At 37.7% G+C, this 23999-nt stretch overlaps 1 protein-coding gene across 1 annotated transcript in view; it reads left to right on the forward strand.

The window, feature by feature from the left end:
* mbc (dedicator of cytokinesis protein myoblast city) overlaps positions 1-23999 on the forward strand; it is a 966604-nt gene that overhangs the window by 105712 nt on the left and 836893 nt on the right. Inside the window, exons 6-7 of the mRNA XM_090373417.1 lie at positions 2187-2242; positions 19589-19715. Of these exons, the coding sequence (XP_090229543.1) occupies positions 2187-2242; positions 19589-19715 (183 nt within the window). The remainder of the gene's footprint in view (positions 1-2186; positions 2243-19588; positions 19716-23999) is intronic.

Below are 23999 nucleotides of genomic sequence, written 5' to 3' on the forward strand. Positions count from 1 at the left end.
CACGGCTCACTGCACGCACAACTCTGTGTCTGTTAAAATAATTTTTATCTCTAAAGTTTCCATTCAATTTGTTGATAAAGAGGCAAAGTATAATTAAAGATATTTTTCTGGATGTATATGTTATAATTACTTCATATCACTATGGATTCCAGTACAACAGGCCCATTTATCCTCAGGAATAATTTGATTTTGTGAAATGTTTGTGGCAAGTCTCGATTAGTCAACAAAGAAAGTGCTACAGACTGGTTATGTTCTGTATGGTCCATTCTTCAAAAATATGAGGCAAAGGATATTTTTAATCTTGATGAGACACGTTTATTGTATAATTTGTTGCCAAACAAAACATTTACTGTTTGAGGAAGGTCTTATCATGGTGGAAAATTAAGTAAACAATGGCTCACTGTTCCGTTATGCTGCAGTTCAGATGGCAGTACAAAACTACGCACACTTGCAATTGGTAAGTTTACCAAGCCAAGGTGTTTTAAAGAAGTCAACTAACTTCCCTGTGATTATGAGGCCAATAGAAGTGCTTGGTGGCTTACGGTCAAAATGTTTTAGTCTTGGTTATCAAAAGTGTACAGAAGAATGACTTAAGGAAAAAAAAGGAATATTTTGATGATTCTAGATCATTGTACAGCACATTCTGCCAAGACACTTAAGTTGACAAATATACGACTGTTGTTTTTACCTCCCAGTACCACCAGAAACGGCCTCCCTAGCCGAGTGGGCAGGAGCGGGAGTGCAGTAGCACACGCTCTTTGAGTAGACCGGGGTTCAAGCCCCTGACTGCTGAATACGGTCGATTTGCCACCCCGCACTGGACCAGCGTGGCAGATTATGGTCCATTTCCCTCAGCATGAATTGTTGAGGAGGCTTCCATCCTGCAGTGGGTTGATAATGGCTGCACTTTACTTTTTACCACCAGTTTTATGCAGCCACTGGATCAAGGCATTTTTTAAAATGTCATTGATCCCCAACATAGAAGGAGGGAACAATTTGCAGCCAAATTAGAATGTCTTGGATGTTATCTGTAATCTTGTTATTCCTTGGGACAGTATTTCATCAAGTGTAATAATCAACTGCTTCAGCAAGAGTGCCTTTGGAGAGAATATCATCGAAAAACATGGTCCAGCAGACTAATGTGATTGCAACATTGAGGAATGGGGGAATTTTAAGGAGCATATGGATTTTGTTGGTGAATTTGAAGTGTTTGTGAATATGGATGATGAAGTTGCTACAACAGCAGTGCCAACACCAGAAGAGCCGCTGAGCACCAAGCAAATAATGATGTTTTTGTTACCAGCAACAATGAAAGTGAAGAAGCACACGCTGACATCTAAAAAAGATGTACAAAATGCATTGAGCATAATAGAGAATGTGTTTGCCTGCAGTAACATTGATAAAGAAACAACTGTTGCATTTGATAATGTCTGTGCTGTAGTTAAAAATGCATATAGGACAAAAACTACAAACAACATTGGATACTTTCTATAAATTAGATTAATTTATTAAAAAGTTAATGGTTTGTCTTCTTTTATATTAAGATTGCAGTTCTTTTTATTGCAATCTTAATATAAAATATATACTGTACAATATTTTCATTTCCGTTAATTTTCATTTCCATGCCAGTTTATTTTACAAATGAAATAAAATCTTTAAAAAATATGTTATTCTTATTACTGTATTGTTAGACAAGGCTTTTGTTTTATTAATTTAAATTAATTTATTTTTTCATTTATTTTTGATATTATTATTATTTATTATTACTCTTAGATATATAGTATGTACCAAAAAAAAAAAAAAAAATGTAAAATTTCGACAATTTTGACACGTTACTACAAATCTCGTTTTTACAAAACATGAAAATGTAGGTCCTTTGAACTTAGTGTTGGCGAGATTCAGCTGTATTTACTGTTTCAATCTAAGTAAAATTCTTACAGAAGTGAAAATAAGTTTAAATTGCATGTAAGTGTAGTGACTCCAATATCTCATGTGTTAGTTATTCCGATTAATAGTTCTGAGTAATTATTCTATTTAATAACTGGTGTGATAGTTCATAGAATAATTTCAGTATGACATGGATAAATTTCTTAAAAAACATGTTGAATAAATTATATGAAAATGATATAAAATTTGTAATTAAAGATGCCTTTAATTTTGTTTGTTTGTTGAATATACATGATTAGGATGAACTGAAGGAGCTAAAGCAAAAAGTAACAACAAAAATAGACGTTGGAAATGCGTAAGTAATCCTTAAAATATTGTGTTTAAGTGGATCAAATATTATTTGAAGTTACATTTTCTTATTTTGATGTGGAAGCATTGCTTCACTTCTTTTGTGGCAAACTAATGTGCATTCGACTGCAGCAAAAAGTGACTTTCATCACTGAAAATATTTTTTTTTTGATCAACAGACTAGATTTTGTGATGTTTGACTAGACGTTTTTCATCAGAGCTTTAGACAAAAGAGGTTTCTTCTTGTGTCTACAGGCTTTATATCCCATTGAAACCAGTCTTCAGCAAACACTGCTTGCAAGAACTTACATACACTATTTCCAGTCACCTGCAAATGCTGTTGAAGTAGCAAAATGATCCTTATGACATAATCTTTTTAGAATTCTTCCCAAACAGAAATAATACTGGGGTGGCCATTTCTAGCCTTCCTTTCTATAGTTCCTTCTTCCCTAAATTGCTTCAACAATCTGGAAATGTTAGCTTCTGAACACTGGCATCGGTGAGCTATTCTAGCATTCATCATCGTCAGCCATTTTCAATCCACTGCAGGATGAAGGCCTCTCCAGCAACTTTCCAGTTCCTTCTGTTTTGAGCACTGGCCATCCATTTACTACTCAAAAACTCACGAATTTCATCTATCCATCTCCGCCTTTGTCTTCCAGGTTTTCTTCTAGCTCCTCTTGGGTACCATTCTGTTATTTTCTTAGTCCATCTGTCATCATGTCTTCGAGCTATGTGTCCTGCCCAAGACCATTTTAGTTCTTTAGTTTTGATAAGAATGTCCTTTACTTGAGTTTGCTGCCTAATCCATGTGTTTCTCTTCTTATCTAACAGTCTGATTCCCAATATAATTCGTTCCATTCTTCGCTGTGTAGTTCTTAGCTTCTCTTCCATTCTTTTGGTGAGTGCCCAAGTTTCACTTCCATAAGTCATGGTGGGGAGTATACATTGATTCATTATTTTACGTTTCAGACAAACTGGGATATTGCTCTTCAGTATGTGACTATATTTCCTGAATGCTATCCATCCAAAATTTATTCTTCTCTTGACTTCCAGCCATTTATCATTATTACAGCTAATAACTTGTCCCAGATAAGTATATGACTCCACCTTTTCAATTACTGCTCCTTCAATCATTATTTCCCTTTCCGTGGCATACTTGTTCATCATTACTTTTCTTTTAGCCATATTCATCTTTAGTCCAAAATCCTTACTAACTGTGCATAACTGATTAAGATTTTCCTCTAATTCTTTGGGATCGTGGCTTATGACCACAATGTCATCTGCAAATCGTAAATGGTTTAGGTACTCTCCGTTCACATTGACTCCTTTCTGCGACCAGTCTAATCTTCTGAAAGCTTCCTCAAGGGCAGCAGTAAACAGCTTCGGAGATATTGTGTCTCCTTGTCGAACTCCTTTCTCGATTTTAAATTTGCTACTGTCTTTGTCTAGTCTAATAAAGGATGTAGCACTCTCATATATTTTCTTCAAAATCATAATATATGGAGTATCTATGCCTTGTCTTTCCAGTGCCCGAAACATTGCCTTATGCTGTATGGAGTCAAATGCCTTTTCATAATCCACAAATGCCAGGCATAATGGTGTTTTATATTCATTTGCTTTCTCCATTAGCTGTGATATTACGTGAAGGTGATCCATAGTTGAGAATCCTGTCCTAAAGCCAGCTTGCTCTTTTAGTTGATTCTCATCAAGTATTCTTTCTAATCTGTTAGTAATGACCCTTGTGAACAACTTGTAGATATGGGATAACAAGCTAATTGGTCTATAATTTCCAATTTCTGATTTATCTCCTTTCTTATGCATTAGTACATTTCTGGCATTAGTACATCATTATAACAACTTTACATTTTCTTGGTGTAAATTCAGCCTTTTGAACAGGAACTAATGTGGCCCCTTGTCATTAACACCTAACCTTCACTGCTGACTAACCTACTATTTTATAACTCAAAAGTAAGTTGTTGGTTTAGGGATTTATTAGGCGCATCAGCAACTGTGGCCATAGTGCGCCATCAAAAGTAAGTAAAGGTAAAGGTAAGTAAAGGTGATGAATATTGTAATATGCATGTTGATGGCGTAATACGAGAAAACTGAAAATTAAATTGGAAAAATGTGTTTTAACTAAAATTTATATTTTTATAAAATATTTTAAAATTTTATTATACACGAATATCAACTTGCAAAACTTTTGGCCAGGAGTGTAGTTTTTTTTTCTCTCAATATTACTCAATCATTTTACTGGGTATATTTTTTTATTATTCTGATTCAGTTTCATTTCATTTAATTAATTATTTCCATATTCTATGATAGCCCTGTGCCTTACTGAAATACCAGGACCCCCCCCCCCTTCATGGTCTGGCAGTTACACTCCCAGTATGTCCCCAAGTACCATTGCTATAAGCTTTGAGCTTCTGTTTATGCCAAAACTGTTATATTATAAATTTTTATGCTCCTTGAATTATTAGTTTTCACTGAGGACTGGAGTACTATTTCTATACTCTTTCTTCCCTCACCACTTTTTTTAGACGTTGCTTATTTATTACCCTCCATTTCCTCCTCCTCTACCCTTCTCATATTTTGCATATAATTTGTGTATATATATTGATTCAGTCTGCCACCTGTTGGGCTAGCTGTTATTCTGCTTCTCAATTTTATTAAATTATTATCATTTATAATATTCTGTTCATCACATATTTTAAATATTTCTTTCTAACAGTGGCCTTCTGGTATATAATTAGGTCTTTCTATTACTGGCAGATAACAGTCAGACACAGATAGCAATCACTGATTATTATTCTTTTTAATGCACTGAATGATGCTAGCCCTTGATAATGTACCATCAATATATCCTAATATGATAATTTGTTCCAGTTAAAGAGAAACCATTATTTAACAAGGCAAAATGATACAAATAAAAATTAGTAAAAATAATAAAGTGATCCAAATACTAGCTTTGCACATTTATAATGTATATTTTGAGCCAGCAACCATTTGCATAGTGATGGATGTCTTTATCACTTTTGCTCTTATTTGTACCTTTTATTTGAATCATTATTAAGTTCAACTGTTCATCCACACGAAAGAATGAACAATTCCTTTTTTCTTTTTTTTTTTCTTTTCTTTTTTTATCTTTGAAATCACAATAATTCCTTCTTTGCTTCCTTTATTTTTTCTCTTTACAAATTTAGTTTCATTATTGAGACAGAAGTAGGGCTCACAATACCGGTCAAAATCTTAATACCGGTATTTCGCTGTTTTTAATTTATGAAACCGGGATACCAATATTCCAAAAAAAAAACCAAAAAAACATTTTTTTGCAATAAATTTTGATGACAATTAGGTGCAATAAAGTAAGGAAAAATAAGTAATTACTTGAATTCATGTTTTAAATCAAACTTTTATTACAATAATAAATATTCTAACAAAAAATTATTAAACCTACAGTTATTCTAAAAACAAAAAAATATACATATTGAAACTGCAAATTTGGTTATGTCTAGGCATCCACACTACCTGTCCGAATAAAGTGAGCTCTTAAGAAACATAAGAAATCAATAGTGTTATCAATTAAACTGGATTGAATTTTGGTACATATTTAATTAGTGGCAGAAAATGTCCTTTTGGATTCTGTGCTGGTTGGTGCTATTGTACTGAGATAGTCGTAGACGAGTTGCAGTTTATCCTCCCCCCCTTATTCCCTCATCTTCAAAAAATCTTATTTCCTTTTTGACTTTTTATGTCCCTATATCCATGTTAATGAAACAACGAGACTGACATTTAAGCTTGGTGAGGAAACCGAATCTAAGTTGTGGGGGGGGGTTATTTATTTATTTATTAATTTTTATTCCCTTGCACCTTACTTAGTACTGCCATCAGTGGTCATTGTTATGATTTTTGTACAGCAGTTCCCATCTAGTGCTGCTTTAACGCAGTCAGGTACCCCACAAGCTACCTGACTGTTAAAAAATGAGAATTTCCAGGAGGTGAGGGATATTCCCATATAACACACACACACACACACACACACACACACACACACACACACACACACACACACACACACACACACACACACACACACACACGTGTATATATTATATGCGAGCTGTCGGTTTCTCAAGAGCAATGACACAAATATAAAACAAAAGTCTTTTATAATACAAAACTACTTACAAGTATATACATAACTGATATTCATTTACATATAATCTATTCATTTTTCTCATTTTATCTGTTAATACATGCTATCATTTCCCTAATTAACAATATGAACACAATTAACAATATCAACTCTCTCTCTCTCTCTCTACAGCTGCAAACACTAAAATAATTCAATCTTAATCACTTCCTCATATATCTCTTAATCAGCAATATCAGTTCTCTTCACAACATCATCATCATCATCATGAGCCATTTTCAATCCACTGCAGGATGAAGGCCTCTCCAGCAACTTTCCAGTTCCTTCTGTTTTGAGCACTGGCCATCCATTTACTACCCACAAACTAATGAATTTCATCTATCCATCTCCGCCTTTGTCTTCCAGGTTTTCTTCTAGTTTCTCTTGGGTAACATTCTGTTATTTTCTTAGTCCATCTGTCATATATCTTCGAGCTATGTGTCCTGCCCAAGACCATTTTAGTTCTTTAGTTTTGATAAGGCTGTTCTTTACTTGAGTTTGCTGCCTAATCCATGTGTTTCTCTTCTTATCTAACAGTCTGATTCCCAATATAATTCGTTCCATTCTTCGCTGTGTAGTTTTCAGCTTCTCTTCCATTCTTTTGGTGAGTGCCCAAGTTTCACTTCCATAAGTCATGGTAGGGAGTATACATTGGTTCATTATTTTACGTTTCAGACAAATTGGGATATTGCTCTTCAGTACGTGACTATATTTCCTGAATGCTATCCATTCAGGAATGACTTCCAGCCATTTATTATTATCACAGCTAATAACTTGTCCCAGATAAGTATTTGACTCCACCTTTTCAATTACTGCTCCTTCAATCATTATTTCCCTTTCTGTGGCATACTTGTTCATCATTACTTTTCTTTTAGCCATATTCATCTTTAGTCCAAAATCCTTACTAACTGTGCATAACTGATTAAGATTTTCCTCTAATTCTTTGGGATCGTGGCTTATGACCACAATGTCATCTGCAAATCGTAAATGGTTTAGGTACTCTCCGTTCACATTGACTCCTTTCTGCGACCAGTCTAATCTTCTGAAAGCTTCCTAAAGGGCAGCAGCAACCGGCTTCGGAGATATTGTGTCTCCTTGTTGAACTCCTTTCTCAATTTTAAATTTCCTACTGTCTTTGTCTAGTCTAATAAAGGAGGTAGCATTCTCATATATTTTCTTCAAAATCATAATATACGGGGTATCTATGCCTTGTCTTTCCAGTGCCCGAAACATTGCCTTATGCTGTATGGAGTCAAATGCCTTTTCATAATCCACAAATGCCAGGCATAATGGTGTTTTATATTCATTTGCTTTCTCCATTAGCTGTGATATTACGTGAAGGTGATCCATAGTTGAGAATCCTGTCCTAAAGCCAGCTTGCTCTTTCTGTTGATTCTCATCAAGTATTCTTTCTAATCTGTTAGTAATGACCCTTTTGAACAACTTGTAGATGTGGGATAACAAGCTAATTGGTCTACAATTTCCAATTTCTGATTTATCTCCTTTCTTATGCAGCAAAACAATGATTGCATTATTCCACTGCTTAGGCGTCACACCTTTTCTAATGCCCTTTGTGAAGAGCCTTGCCAGTTTTTGTGTTATGTCTCTTCCTCCCAATTTTAACAACTCTACAGTAACTTCATCTTCTCCTGGGGCTTTCTGATTCTTCATTTTCTTCAATGCATGTTCTACCTCATCAGGAAGAATATCGGGTATGTATGTTGTATGTGTTGCTACTTTGCAATCCATCTTCCCCACTGCTGGCATCATTCCCCTGCTCCTTGTATAATTCTCTATAGTAGTCTTCTGCTATTTGAATTGGCGCCTCCGTAGCCAGGGGAAGGAGCAGCGGTGGCAGCACACGCTTCTTGATTAGACCGGGGTTCGAGCCCATCACCACCAAATACGGAGGATGCGGAAAGGTCAAGGAATGACCACCGATCCCGGAGCAATATGGCCTTAGTTGCTAATGCTCCTAAAAACCAAATAACAAACAAGCTATTTGAATTATGCCTTCTCTGCTGTTTATAAGTACACCATCGCTATTCTTCAGTTTCATTTGTCTTTCTGTATTACTGCTCATGGCTGCTGATTTAAGTCCTTTGTTTTCCCTTAATGCTTGTTCTACTTTTCTTGTGTTAAGTCTTCTTATGTCTTCTCTGAGTGTCTTTCTAATGGCTTTGCATAACTCAGTATACTCAATTTTCTCCCTATCAGTGTTTTTCTTGCTTTTCATTTGTCGTCTTCAGTTCATCATGACAAGTGTTTCTTGACTAATTTTTTCTTCTTTGGATTTCTTTTTCCCTATAGGATTCTTGGGCCTTATCACTTTCAGAAAGTTGTAATATTCCTTGTCGATATCTTGGTCCTGAGCAGTCTGCAGAAGCTCAAACTTGTTCTTAAGTTCCAGTATATACTGCTTTTTCTCCTCTTCTGTTATCTCAAAGACCTTTGTATTATTTACTCAAGTCAGTTTTTTCCTTTCCTTTCCTACATCTATATCAACAATATCATCTTACCATTCTGTAATCATTTCCAACATTTACCTTGTTCAGGACGGTAACATCATTCACAATATGTCTTCTGTTAGTGAGGATGAAGTCGATTTCATTAGTTGTTAATCCATTTGGACTCTTCCATGTCCACTTTTTGTTCACCCTTTTCTTGAAAAAAGTATTCATTACTGACAATCCTTGAGATACTGCAAATTCCACAAGTCTTTCACCTCTTTCATTTCTTTCACCAATTCCAAAATTTCCTGTAGTTCCCCCTTTCTGCGCTGTTTTGTCTTTTTCCAACCTTAGCATTGAAGTCCCCATAATAATAGTGTAGTGGGTTTTCTGCTCATCTAGAAGACTCAATTTCGGTGTACATTTCTTCAACCTCTTCATCATCATGGCTCAATATTGGTGCATATATCATTAAAAACTTTAGCTTGTACCTTTTAGAAATCTTGAGTATTAGTCTTGACACCCTTGGTGATGTACTGTTGAATTCCAAAATGTTGTTTTTAAAATCTTTATGGACCAGAAACCCAACTCCACCTTCACTCCTTTCACTGTTTCCATTGGTGTACAGCAGACTTCCACTTGATTTCCTCTTCACAACAGCTATCCATAAGTCGCTAACTTAATACTAACAATTCCATGTAATTTCTTTTAATTTAGCAATATCAATTTTCTTTACAACCTCAACCAATAAGCCAAGTCAATACTAAACATTTCTTTATTTCTCGTAATTTCTTCAACTTCAACCTTACTCTAAAATAATCAACCACTTTATCTAAGTACCATTTCCAATACAACACAGTTCAGACTTGCAGTGGTGTATCCAGGTAACATCGTAAGGGAGGCCATGGCGACCGTCCAGGTATCATCCTAAGGGGGACGTGGCACTAAGTTTTTGAGTTTTTTTTTAGAATGCCTCCTGCATTAATTTTCTTTTTTTTTGAATTTTTGGTTAAGGGGGGTATATGCCCTCTCTGCCCATCCCTGAATATGCCCCTGGTTCAGAGGACTCACCTTCCTTCTCTTTCATGGTGGAATTCCTTTGTACAGATTCCTTCCACGGAGTGCTGTGATGTCTCTCTCTCTCTCTCTCTCTCTCTGTCTCTCTCTCTCTCTCTCTCTCTCTCTCTCTCTCTCTCTCTCTCTCTCTCTCTCTCTCTCTCTCTCTCTCTTCTTAGTTGAACTCTGCATCTCTGCTGTATAGCTCTTCCAGTACTGTCTTATTTCGGGATTTCGAGAACAGTTCTCTGATAATACTGAAGGAAATTACCACAGCAGCAGTAGTAGAAGCCAGGGCACTATCTGACTGGCTTGTTATTCAACTTCCGGATTAACTTCCAGCACAGGAACATGCCCAGCGGAACTCTTCCCTGTACAGCTGGACACTCCCAGAACTACCACTGCAAGTCTGCAACCCCTCCGAACAATAACCACAAATCCCTCTTTTGGCACGTGCACCTTATTTATTTCTTTCTCATTATTTATTTATTTAGCTGATTGCAAGTTAAAATCTCCCCCTATACTACTTTTTTATACACAAGCTTACGTGCAAACCCCTCTGGAATTTGCACGCATTTACGTATCTCTCCCTATCTAATTTAAACATGACCCAATTATGTGTTATTCTTTAAACTCACTCTTCTTCCTTTGGTGGGAAAAACAGAATATTTTTCCCACAACCATTTCATCTTTTACCTCTAGATCACCTGTTTACAATACCTTTGAACTGCTCCACACTGACACCCTTTCCCAAAATGCACTAAGTGTCGCATCCTAAAGTAGCGGTGCAATAGAGTGAGTTAACTACTCTCTAGGGTGCAATAGAGCGAGGAGAAGCTTTTAATTTTAACCATTCTGCACTTGCCATACCATTGTTCACCATATTCCTTGATTGCTCTACCAAGCTTACTCCCACTAATGCAAATATTTCCTTGATGATGTTTTCATCATTATTCCTTATACTTACTAAGAGAAATATATTTGTAAGATTTTATGTTTTATAGTTTCGTGGCGTTTTTAGGTTTCCATTGCATTTGTGTTGTGTATAACAATCCCTCTGTAACAAATTCAGTGATATTAATGATTCATTTTTGTTGATTTTATAACTGTTATGTGAATAAATCAAAAAAATCATTTTTTAAATTGGTACCGAAAAACCAGTATTTTTGTATCAATACCGTGATTTCAAATCCTAAATGAAATGACCGGGATCTTGGTGTTCAGGATCCCAGAACCTTGGTATTGTAAGCCCTAGGCAGAAGGGTGTTATGGCATGTTACATTGAGTTAGCATTAGTGGAGCATATGATGCAAGGAAGCAAGCGTATACAGCTTCAGCCAATTATACCTATCCATTTGCTGCAAATGTTTTTCTAGTTCTGCCTTTAATTTTTTATTTATTTAAGCCGTCCACTTCTACAATAGATGGAAGTTTGTTACAGAAATCAACCACCTGCTGGCTAAAGACAAATTTCCACACATCTATTCAGCAACTGTCTTTCTCTCTGATAAGCCTTTCTTCGTAATAGCAACTCATTTTTCCATGCAATAATCTTGTTGCCCTTCTTTTCACTTGTTCCAGCAACTCTGCATCCTTCCTAAAATGAGGCCTCCAAACCTGTATACAGTACTCAAGGTGTGGCCTGACCATTGCCTTATACAAGGGGATAATCACCTCCTTTTTCCCTGCTAGAAAAGTTCCTGTGCATCATTGACAAGACACCATGAGATACTCTTGTAGACCATTGCACTGCTCAGAAAACTTCATATCTGCCTGCACAATTGCCCCCAGGTCCTTTTCATTCTCTACCATCCTGAGTGTTGATACGTTACCCTGGGGTTACTGCTACCCATATGCAGTACTTTACATTTGTCAACGTTAAATTTCAGTTCCCACCTCTCAGCCCATCTGCTCAACTTTTTTAGATCCTGTTGCAGTAGCATACTGTCATTAGTGTCATTAACAACCCTGCCAACCTTCGTATAGTCTGCAAACTTAGACGTTAAACCTGATATACCTTCATCAGTATCATTAATAAATACAGACAACAACAATTGACCCAACTGAACCCTGGGGGACTTCACTAATAACATTAATCCACAAAGAGCAGTGCCCATTGATTACCACTCTCTGTCTTCACCCACTCAACCATCCCTTTATCCATAGTAGCAATTTGCCCCCAATGTCACACTGCTCCAATTTGTACAGCAATCTTCCATGTACAAGACTTGCATGCACACATCATTAATTATTGAGGAAGTATCAAAATTATTCTTTGCATCCATTTCCTTTGTGACCATATCATAGTTTTTTTTTTTTTTTTTTTTGGTAGTTGTTGGCGCATCGGCTTCTGTGGCCATAATGCATCTCCAAAGGTTTTTGCAGTACTTTGATCCAAGCCCGAGGCGGGATTCGAACCCGTGACCTTTGGGTTGCCAGGCAGGCACTTTACCTGCCCGGTCGGTCCATATCATAGTAACCAATCAGATTGGTCAGACAAAACTTTCTCTTAACAAACCCATGCTGAACTATAACTGAAGTCTTGTCTAGATGATCCTGTAGTGCTTCTTTGACCAGTGTTTCCATTAATTTCCCTGGAACAGAAGTTAAACTTATAGGTCTGTAATTACTTATGTCACCCTTTGATCCTTGTTTGTGAATTGTGGTCACATTTGCACATCTCCAGTCCATGGATACCTCCCCAGAGTTTGGTTTGGTTTTTTTTTTTTTTTTTTTTAGGAGCATTAGCAACTAAGGCCATATTGCTCCGGGAATATGTGGTGGTCATTCCCTGACCTTTCCGCATTCTCCCCAGAGTCCAAGGAAGCTCTCATAATTATGGTTAAGGGTTTGCTTACTTCCTTTGCTGTCTCCTTTAATGTTTAATATAACTGGATAGATCCCATCCACCCCAGATGCCTTTCTTATGTTTATCTTCAACAGTTTCTGCTCCACTTTGCTCTTAGTTATTACAAAATAATTTAGCTCATCGCCAGAGTTTAATACACCTCTGTCATTCCCTTCCCTGAATAACGATTAACTCCTCATGTGTAAATGTAGATGCAAAATACTCATTCAGTTTTCTAGCTTCCTGAGCAAGATCATCAACAGTTGAACCATCGATATGAAGTGGATCAATCCGATTCATCCCTTTCCTTCTAGAGTTGATTGCAAACTGTCAAATGCTTCTGACTGCAGATAAATTTAGGCAAAAATTCAACTGCAGTTTAACAGATTTATGCAGAAAAATCTCTCCTTTATCCCCTCCCAACAAATATAGCTGCATTACTTAACAAAAGCAGCAATTAAAGAAGACTTTGGATAGATTTCTGAAGTTTAATGGGGTAGAATTCTTCTCAGTGTAGTCTGTGCTCCTTAATAGAGAGACTATTTTTACAGAGATTAGAATCCACATGAATAAAAGGGATATAAGAATATTTGCTGAAATTATTGAGGCAGTATTAGGTGTGTCAGAAAATTCCTGGCCTGGGGAGTGGGTAGACATTGTAACAGAATAACAGTAGCCACAAGTAGAAGTAAAAGTAATTTTTGCATTGCTTCCTTTGGAACATGTAGTAGCCTAGAAAACAGGATATCACGGATTATATGGCCGATTAGGGGTCCTCATGGAAAAAGCAACTATATGGGCTGTGTTAGTATTACTAAGAGTAAAAGCAGGTAGATGTATACTTGTGTGTACATTTATGCTAAGTGCATCAGTGTATCCTTGCACAGCTTATGAGATCCTATACATGAAGATTTTTGCGACAACAGTGTATGAACTTCTAGAAATATTAGGTAATTAGGTAATAAACTTCCATCTGTTGTAGTGGAAGTCAGCAATTTAAGTTCAAGGCAGAACTAGACAAACATTTGGAGTGAATGGATGGGTGAAATGGGAAAGTTTTTTTTTTTTTTTTTTGGCTATACAAAGGGTACTAGGAAAGTTTTGCAATACAGCTTTGTTTATTTAATTTTTTCAAAGTAATTTCCTCTACATTCAATACACCTCTCCATCCTCCGAAACCAATTTTTAAACCAGTTCTGCCAAGTTTCACTAGGGAGTAAAGCACACTCGTTGTCCCAAGCCCGTAGAAGGTCCTCATCACTGGAAAACCGCCTCCCTTTTAGCTTCATTTTCACATGCGGGAACAGTGCAAAGTTGCAGGGAGCAAGGTCTGGACTGTAGGGAGGGTGCTCGAGAAGTTTCAGTCCTGTCGTGGTCAAATATTCGGTGCAGGCTTTGGCGCGGTGAGCTGGAGCATTTTCGTGATGGAGGTACCAGGTGTCCATTCTTGACTTTGGCCGCAGGTTCTTCATAGATCCAATGACTTTAGGCAGGCATTGTTCAGTATACCACTTAGCTGTGACTGTCTTCTGCGTGTCCAAAACGACACGTTCCACAATTCCACTCGATTTGAAAAATACAGCTATCATTTTCTTCTTTACAGATCGGGATTTTCTGACAATTACGGGTGTGTCGTCATCATCAAAGACCCAAACTTTGTTTTGAGCCTTGGTCGGCAGATCGTAATAGTACAGCTAAGTCTCGTCACCTGTCACGATGTTGTTCACATACCGAGATTGTCCCTTATCAAACTTTTTTAACATCTCCCGGCACCAAGTCACACGTCGTGTCATCTGCTCTTCAGTCAGTTGATGCGGCACCCAGAGAGAACAAAGTTTCTTCACGTGCAAATGATCTTGCAGAATCGAACGAATTGCTGGTGCATTTAGGCCCAAAGTATCCTCTATCTGTTGGTAGGTCACTCGCCTGTTTTCGTCAAGCATTTTCCTCACAACAGTAACGTTTTCCTCCGTAACTGATGTTCGTGGCCTTCCCAGCCTCTCAGAATCCTCCAGAGTGAAATTTCCCCTTTGGAATTCTCTATACCACCTGAATATCGTTGTACGATGTGGACAATCATCAGCTAGTGCAAGAGTCATTTCTTCTAAGCACTGGTCTATGGTTAAACCACGCAAGAAATTATACCGCAAAACTGTCCTTATCTCATTTCGTGACCACGATGCCATCGCAAGCACTTTACACTCTCACTACTAACGAATAACTGAGCCCATCGACTTGGCGCGGCGGCTACTATGCACGTATGAACATGTCTCAACATGCAGCAACAAGCAGCTTCCTGTGATTCATTGTTGGGTCATATTGCAAAACTTTCCTAGTACCCTTTGTATATTAATGATCTTGGTAAAACACCTCCCACCATTCCCAACACGCTCCATTCAGTGCCTCCTGTGGTCTTCCGTCAAAAGAATATCAGAAGGTTTTTGATTCTAAGCTTGCTTTTTTGTATAAGCTTGCTTTCTTTCCTCATATGCCCTACTGATGCTAATGCTAATTTTATTGTGCTGCAAAAATAAACAAGCAAAAAACAAAATAAACAAAAGATAAAAGTAGTCTAGAAAAGTATTTCCTACTTCTTTTATAAACTACTAATGTTCAGTTTATAACTTAAATGCATTCCACTTTGATTTTTGTAAATCAAAGAAGTGTACTGAGAAGCACAATATTCTTATTTGTTGCAATATTACTATTACTGTAAAATGTTATAAAAATGCTGTTAGGATAATTCAGAATTTTATAAAATTCAAGACCTAATTATATTTAAGACCTAATTTTTGCCATCTTGCAGTACTTTTGGCCAAGTGTGTATAATGAAAACAAAAGAAGAGCATTGGCTAGCAATACAATAATAACTCTGATATTCAAATAATAAAAATGTTCTTTGCCTAAATTATAAAAGAGTATTGCTAGAAATATTGTAATGATAATAGCTGTATTATTACATTAGTCAGTAAAAACAAAAGCCAGACAAAGAAAAATAAAACAGAAATTAAAATGTCCAGATCAGGCAAGAAAAAGCATTAAACCAAATATAGAATAATATAACATAACTGAAGGTGTTATATAATCATAACAAGATATCTGCATAAAGCAAATAAAATACCAAATCCAATGGAAACCCGCTTTGAGACATAGAATATAAAATTGCTAAATTTTGAAAAGGAAGAAAGATAAAATTGCTTATCCTTAATATCTTCATAAATACTTCTTGCTATTGCATGAATAGCCATTGGACTCATGGGCACTTGCTTCTGAATCTGATTTTCCATCCATATTAATTATAGCTTTTCCATCTACGATATAGCACCTGAACGCCGTTTTGTGATCACTGTTGATTTAGAAATGAAGGTGATTAATTAAGAAGTATGAAGCAGGGTGAAGTTTGCCATCTATTGCATGGAATTAGGTCTTGCTGCTTCAAAAGTGAATACTATTTTACGGAACAGTGCATGTATAAAAGAACATGTTATCTAATTCTATGCAATAGATGGCAAACTTTGTGCTGCTTCGTACTTTTTAATTAATCATCTTCCTTTCTAAATCAAATTTGTTTCGTTTCCTAGCAGTGCCAACAGAAAGTTATTGCAAAATATGTTTCCACGATATTTTTAAGTTTGCACCGACCGGCAAAAACTTACTTTAAGTCGAATTTCCATAAGTCAAGTATTACATAAGCCAGGGAGTGGCTGTATGTGAATACAAGGAAGAAAAATGCAAATCAGATTGGATCCTTGTGCACTGGTTGTGAGGAAAGTCTTAGACAACCCATCTGATGATGCGGACGAATTGAACAGATACTTTGTATCTGTCTTTGCTGACTAACGACCCTTCATGCTCAGAAGAGATTGTGGGAGTGAGGCTGAGCCATATGAAATTACTGATGTCATAATTTCATATGGCTATTTTATAATTTCTAATAAACAAACAAGATGATTGTTTATTAGAAAAAACTTTTGAGCATAAAAGCAAATAACGTTTGCAGAGTTGATGGCCTATATCCTGTAGTTTTTCTTGAGTGCAGGGGAACATATTGTACCATTGAGGTTAATTATGAAGGTATCTTTGTACTCAGGGGAGATAGGTTTTGATTGGAGAAGTGCCAGTGTATTGCCAATACATAAAAGCCATTCTAGAAGTGAAATTGGTAACTACAGACTGGTTAGTCTGACTTCAGTTGTAGGAAAATGCTTAGAGGCAATGATTAAGAATGCAATCCAGGGACATTTAGCAAGCTGTAGCATTCTGAAGGACAAAACATGTTTCTGTTAAGGGTAAATCATGCTTAACTAATTCAGTAGGCTATTTTGACTCGGTTACTCACAAGCTGGATTTAGGGAAGTTTCAACCTAGTTTATTTGGATTTTAGCAAAGCATTTCATTCAGTCCCTCATGGGAGGGTAGTGTTATAAGCTTGAATAGATTGAGATTACTTGTAAAGTTCTAAGATGGACTGCTGGGTGGTTGCAGGACAGAAGGCAGAGGGTTGTGATTAATGGATAGTCTTCAGATTGGTGTAATGTCAGGTTTGGGGGTTGCTCACAAAGGTTTAAAGGTTGGTCACAAAGGAACTGGATGCAAAAAATAATTTTGATATCATATACTTGGATTTCACGAAAGCTTTTGATACGGTTGCACATAAAGACTACTGTACAAATTGGAGCAGTGTGGCATTAAGGTCAAGTTTCTGCAATGGATAAAAGGATGGTTGAGTGGGAGAAGACAGAGAGTGCTCTACATAGACTAATGTTATTAATGGTGTCCCTCAGGGTTCAGTGTTGGGTCCATTGTTGTTTTCTGTGTTTATAAATGATATTGATGATGATATATCAGACTTAATGTCCAAGTTTGGAGATGATATGAAGGTTGGCAGGGTTGTTAAGGACACTAATGACAGTACGCTGCTGCAACAGGACCTAGAAAAGTTGAGCAGATGGGCTGAGAGGTGGCAACTAAAATTTAACATAGACAAATACAAAATACTGCATATGGGTAGCAGTAACCCCAGAGAAATGTACCAAATAGGTGGGGTTACATTCAGAGTACTGGAGAATGAAAGAGACCTGGGGATAATTGTGCAGTCAGATATGAAGATTTCTGAGCAGTGCAGACGGGCTGCCAAAGTGGGTCATGGGGTATTGTCAATGATATACAGGAATTTTACAAGCAGGGATGAGGTGATTATCCCCTTCTATAAGGTAATTGTCAGGCCACACCTTGAGTACTGTGTACAAATCTGGTAGCCGCATTTTAGGAAGGATGTAGAGTTGCTAGAACGAGTACAGAGAAAGGCAACAAGACTGGTGAAGGGAACAAAGGGGTGCTTTTATGAAGAAAGGCTTAAGTTCTGCAAATTACAGCTTCTGGACACTACGAACTTGCGAGGCGATCTGATTGAGGTGTATAAGTCTTGAATGGATTGAGCAGGCTCAATGTTGATGGGATTCTTCCTTTTGCTGAGAGAGCATAGATTCAAACTGAGGAAAGACAGTTGTAGAATAAATGTGTGGAAGTTTGCCTTTAATCAGTGGGTAATTGATTGCTGGAACAAACTTCCATCTGTTGTTGTGGAAGTTGATAGCTTAAATAAATTCAAGCCAGAACTAGACAAATTTTGGAATGAATGGATCAGTGAAATGGGAAGGGTTTTTTTTTTTTTTTTTTGGCTGATGCTATATGAATGTGTTTTCTTGCATCATGTGCCTCCTCCACTAATGCTAATTCTCAAGGATCAGTACTAGGACCATTATTGTGTCTCATTTTCATAAATGGCATCGACAAAGAGATAGAAGACGAAATTTGCAGATGTAAAGATTGGCAGAGAGTTATTAATCATCAGCACTCCTTCAGGATGATCGAACAGACTTCAGATATGGTCAAAGAAGTGGCTGTTATGTTTTAATGCCGCTAAATGCAAAGGCTTACACCTGGGGAATAGTAACCCACAAATAAATTATACACTTGATGTATAATTTATTTTAAAAAACAGTGGAAGAGATAAGGGATCTGGAAGTTACAATATGGGCAGATATGAAGTTTTCTGAACAATGTAAACAGGCACCAAGGAAAGCCCATGGTGTCCTATTGAAAATTTATTGAACACTATCCTGTAGAAATAAGGAGGTCATAATTCCTCCACACTGTGTTAAATGAGGTCCCCATACAATGTTCAACTATGGAGACCTCATCTGAAAAAAGACATTGAGCTTTTTGAAAGGGTCCAAAGACGGGCAACCCTAATGGCGAGATCAGCAGAACGACTGCATCAGGAAAGACTGATTATGCAGCCTACAGAGCTTGGCAACCAGGCACCTTACAGGTGACCTGATTGAGGTTTACAAGACTCTGAGAAGGATTAGTAAAATGAATGAAGGTGGAATTCTCACTGTTATAAAGAATTCCAGAATTAGGAGCCATAAATTAAAATTGCTGGGATTGAGGTATAGGTTGTAGGAAGTTTTGTTTTAGCCAGTGAGTCGATGATTGTTGAAACAAGTTGCTTTCATATATAGTTGAGGCTGACTGTTTCAATAAATTCAAAGGTCAACTAGATGTGAGGAGGGAAGCATATAATTTGTATTTTATTATCTACTTAGCATTTTTTTTTTCCCTTTGGCAGTGCAACAAAAGCCTGTGGCTTCCTTGCACTGTTATCCTTTCATCTGTGACTTCAGCTACCTCTGTTTTTCCTACCTGCCCTCTTCCTCATAAATAATTAATGATTTTTGTTAGGTTTTTTCAACATTTGAAAATAATTACAATGTATATGTTTTTTTCTTTTGCTTTTAGAATCCTTGGCTTAGATTTAGTTGTCAGGGATGACCATGGAAACATTTTGAATCCAGATGTTACAAGTTCTATTGATCTTTATCGAGCTCATGAAGAAGCAACCCAAAGGATAAAGCAAATGGCTGTTGTAAGTTCTGTCCCCCTCTTATTCAAGTTATGGTTTTGCAAGGCAGTGCTAATGTAATGAGTGCATTCCCTGACAACTCATAGCCTTTGCATACAATCTAGAGGCAGCATGTTTGCGGATGCCAAACTTATGCTATAATGTGATTAGTCTAGGAATAACACGTTAACAGTTTTTAATTATCTATATAAAACAAGCCACTTTTGACTAAAATTGCTATGCTAATTTTGCAAATAATAAGAAAAAAACATAGTATGCATATTTTTTTTCTGTTGTCTTTTATATTTATGCATAATGTGTGGGCATATATTCCTTTTTTATACAGTTTGAAATAATAATATTATTTAAAAGAGAATAAACTTTTATTCATTAATAAATTGCCATATTTTTAGGTGGGGGGGTGATCATTTAATTCACAGGCTGGTTACGAGGTTTTATGTGTACTGCGTGAACTTTCCTTAACTGCTGCTAGAGGCGCTCTCCCTGATCGCTATGGAGCAGACTGTGTGCGTGCGTGCATGACAGTACTTATAGAGTTTTTTTTTTTTTTTTTAGCTGTGTGTCACTGACAATCATTTTGAAGCAAGTATCATGTTGGACGTACAGATTGAACAACAATATGTGATTCGTTATTGTGTCAGATGAAGCTTAAATGCATCGTAAACAGTTAAAGAGATGAATGAAGCATACGGTATCGAGTATCATGGTAGGGCGGCCATATTCCAGTGTGACCAAACTTTCTGATGTGAAGTGGTTTCTCTATCAAGAAAATGCCAAGCCCCATATGGCTAATATTGTGCAGGCAGTGATTACTGCCATAGGTGCCAAGGTTCTGCCACATCCTACTTATTCAGTGGATTTAGTACCCCATGTGATTTCTTCCTGTTTCCACATCTGAAGAAAGCTCTGAAAGGCGTCGTGTCTGACAGCGATGCTCACAGAGCCACAGCAGAAGCACTTTGCAGTCTTTTTAAAAATCGCTGGCAAGAAACATTTAGCATAGAAGTACAGCGGGGGCGAAAGTGTGAAAAGTTCAAGGGAGAGTATTTCGAGAAGGAGAAATCCACAGAAGGTTCAGATGATGACAATTAAGATAAGATCTTGCACCAGTCTCAAATTAAATGATCACCACTCATATTATATTAGAAATTATTGTACAAGGAGTTATAATCCCATTCTATATGAAGAAATGAGCAATTATGTTTTCTGCTTTTATACAGTTTATATATACAGCCACGATACAGTTTATCGTGGTTGTGTATATAAGCTACCTTATATTTAACTACCTAATAGTATCATTATCCCATAATCTGCTGCCATATTGAATTGCAGTAGCCAGGCATATGTAGAAATTATTAGCATTTGTTAAGGCATATGATGCAAGAAAGCAAACTTATACAGCATCACATCAGCTAAAAAAAAAAAAAAAAAAAAACTACCAATTTCACCTATCTGGTCACTCCAAATATTTCTCTAGTTCAGCCTTAAATTTATTTAAGCTGCCAACTTCCACAACAACAGATGGGAGTCTGATTCAGCAGTCAACTACATCTATTTTACAGCTGTCTTACCTCAATTTGTATATATGCCCCCTCAGGTTCTTATTCTGATCAAGCAGAAGAATCGGAATCAGAATTGACCATCAGAATTGAACCTGTCCAAACCATTGCAGGCCTTATACACCTCAGTCAGATCACCTCACAGATGCCTAGCCTCCATATGCTGCAATTTGCAGAACTTAAGCCTTTCTTCATAAGAGCACCCCTTTGTTCCTCTCACCAATCTCACTGTCCTTCTGTACTCGTTCTAGCAATTCTACATCCTTCCTAAAATGAGGCCTCCAGACCTGTATGCAGTACTCAAGTTGTGGCCTGACCATTGTCTTATACAAGGGGATAATCACCTCTTTATCCCTGCTCGCAAAATTCCTGCTTCTCATTGACAAGACCCCGTGACCCACTCTGGTAGCCTGTCTTCATATCTTCAAACTTCATATCTGACTACACAATTACCCCCAGGTCACTTTCTTCTCCACTACCCTGAGTGTAACAGTACCCAGTTGGTACATTTCTCTGGGGTTACTGCTACACATATCCAGCTTTGCATTTGTCATTGTTAAAGTTCAGTTGTTGCCACTTCCCATATGCCTAACTTTTCTAGATCCTGGGCCCAGCACCGAAACCTGGAGGACTCCACTAATACCCCCAGGGACTCACCAGATGTGAGCCCATACTCACCTGGGTTCGAATCCTGCCTCGGTGGAAGCGAACGTGGCTCTATTACGCTGGGAGACCGATATAATAATATTAAATGATGATAAAAAAGAAGAAAAATTGCAAAACTTACCCCATTGGACTTACCTTACCCAAGGACGGAGTGACAGATGAGACAGATAGTGGCGCCATCTGGTGTCAGTCTCGAGAACTAAAATAATAAACAAATAAAAAACTGGACATAAGCCGAAGCTAAACAAGTCAACCTCCATAGATGGATGATGTCACAGAGAAATATCATTCATACTGCATCGAGTGTGGCGAGGATAAAGTCACTTGCATTCAGGCCTTAGGCAGAGGGGTCGGTTCAAAAACTTTTAGACAGTCTCTCGAGCAAGACAGTGGAGCAAGTGCCGCTGTCCCCCGTAAGGCTACCACAAGAGAAGGGCAAGACCATCCAGCCCACCAATTAGAAGTGCTTCCTGCGCAACTGCGCTAGTGACCACCCAGGAAGGAAGAAAATGCCAACACATGAAGTAGAACATTGAAATGAATATGTATATCATGCAAGCATACTATGAAATACTAGGCTAGAGACTGATATGACAATGTACAGGTTGCGACTACATACCAAGTGGTTGGAACGATACCCGGATATTCAGGTCACCGAACAGTGATTAGCAGACCAAAGAAGGACCATCGTCACGAAGAACCTAATAGCTCCTGCCGTCTTGCAAAAAATCAAGCAGAATATCAGCAGTCAGCTACAAAGCACAAAGAATATGGTCAATATGGAAACAGAGGAGGAACAGCAAGAAGAAATACAACCCAGAGTTGTTGAAGTGGAAACAGATGAAGTCGTGATATCCAGAACAGAAGACGAGTGTAAGATTGCCCTAACAGAATTCGAAGGAATGGACCCCACAAGAACCCACGTGATACCTAAGCAGAGGCCAAATGAAATCCTGTGGAGAGTAACAGACAACCTCAATCGGCAAATAATGCCACATTACCTTGACAACAGTGGTGCAATGCTGGAGGCTATCCACACAGCCGTATACTGTACTGCCATAGTAGCTACCAGGATTAATGGAAAAGAAACGAGAGACCAGGAGCAGAAGAACCGAAAACAGAAAGAACCGCCAGCTTGGGAAAGAAGACTTCAGTAGAAGAATTAAGAGTCAAGATAGGTTAGTTGACCCAGTATCAACAGGGTAATAGAAGTAAGAAATTGATTGGAAAGGTGAAGAGCATCTTCAAGAGATACAGCGTCCCCAGCAAACATGAGACCAGAAATCAGAGAATACAAGTATACTTGGACACGCTGAAGCAGAACCTCCTCGCACACAGCAAGAGACTACACCGATACAAAGAGAGTTCCCCGAGGAAAATAAACAACCAAATCTTCAATGAGGACCAAAGAGCCTTCTATAGGAAACTGGTGAAGATGAGAAAGCATGAAATGGACCACCCGAGAAGAAGACGATCGAGGAGTTCTGGGGAAATATATTCAGCAGTGAAGTAAGGCATAACAGCGCAGCACCCTGGATAGAAGTAGAACAGAAGAAAACCAAGGACATACCAGAGATGAGAGAGAGGGAGATTCGAGAAGAAGAAGAAGCAATGCAGTCGAACAGGAACACCCACAACTGGTGAACCCCAGGAATTGATAACATCCACAACTACTGGTAAAAGAAGCTCACCTGCACACGCAAGCACCTTGCAGAGCAGTTCACTCGAATGATAAGGCACCCAGGGACAATCTCGAAGTTTCTCACCGAACGAGTCACATATCTGAAGCCTAAAGATGAAGATACAAGAAACCCGGCGAACCTGCCTCCCAACAATGTACAAGATCCTGACCAGCTGCATAACCAAGAAGATATCAGACCACTTAGAGAGTCAGAACATAATGCCTAAAGAGCAGAAAGGATGCAAGTGGAGGAGCAGTGCAAGGAGCAATTAACCATAGATAGTGCAGTTAAGGAGCAAGCCTACAAGAATCACCGCAACCTATACATGGCCTACATTGATTACCGCAAAGCCTTCAACTCCGTACCTCATAGCTGGCTAA

This window comes from Mastigoproctus giganteus, chromosome 5 (genome assembly GCF_048544385.1).
Source record: "Mastigoproctus giganteus isolate SK-2022 chromosome 5, ASM4854438v1, whole genome shotgun sequence".
NCBI classification, from domain to species: Eukaryota; Metazoa; Arthropoda; class Arachnida; order Uropygi; family Thelyphonidae; genus Mastigoproctus; species Mastigoproctus giganteus.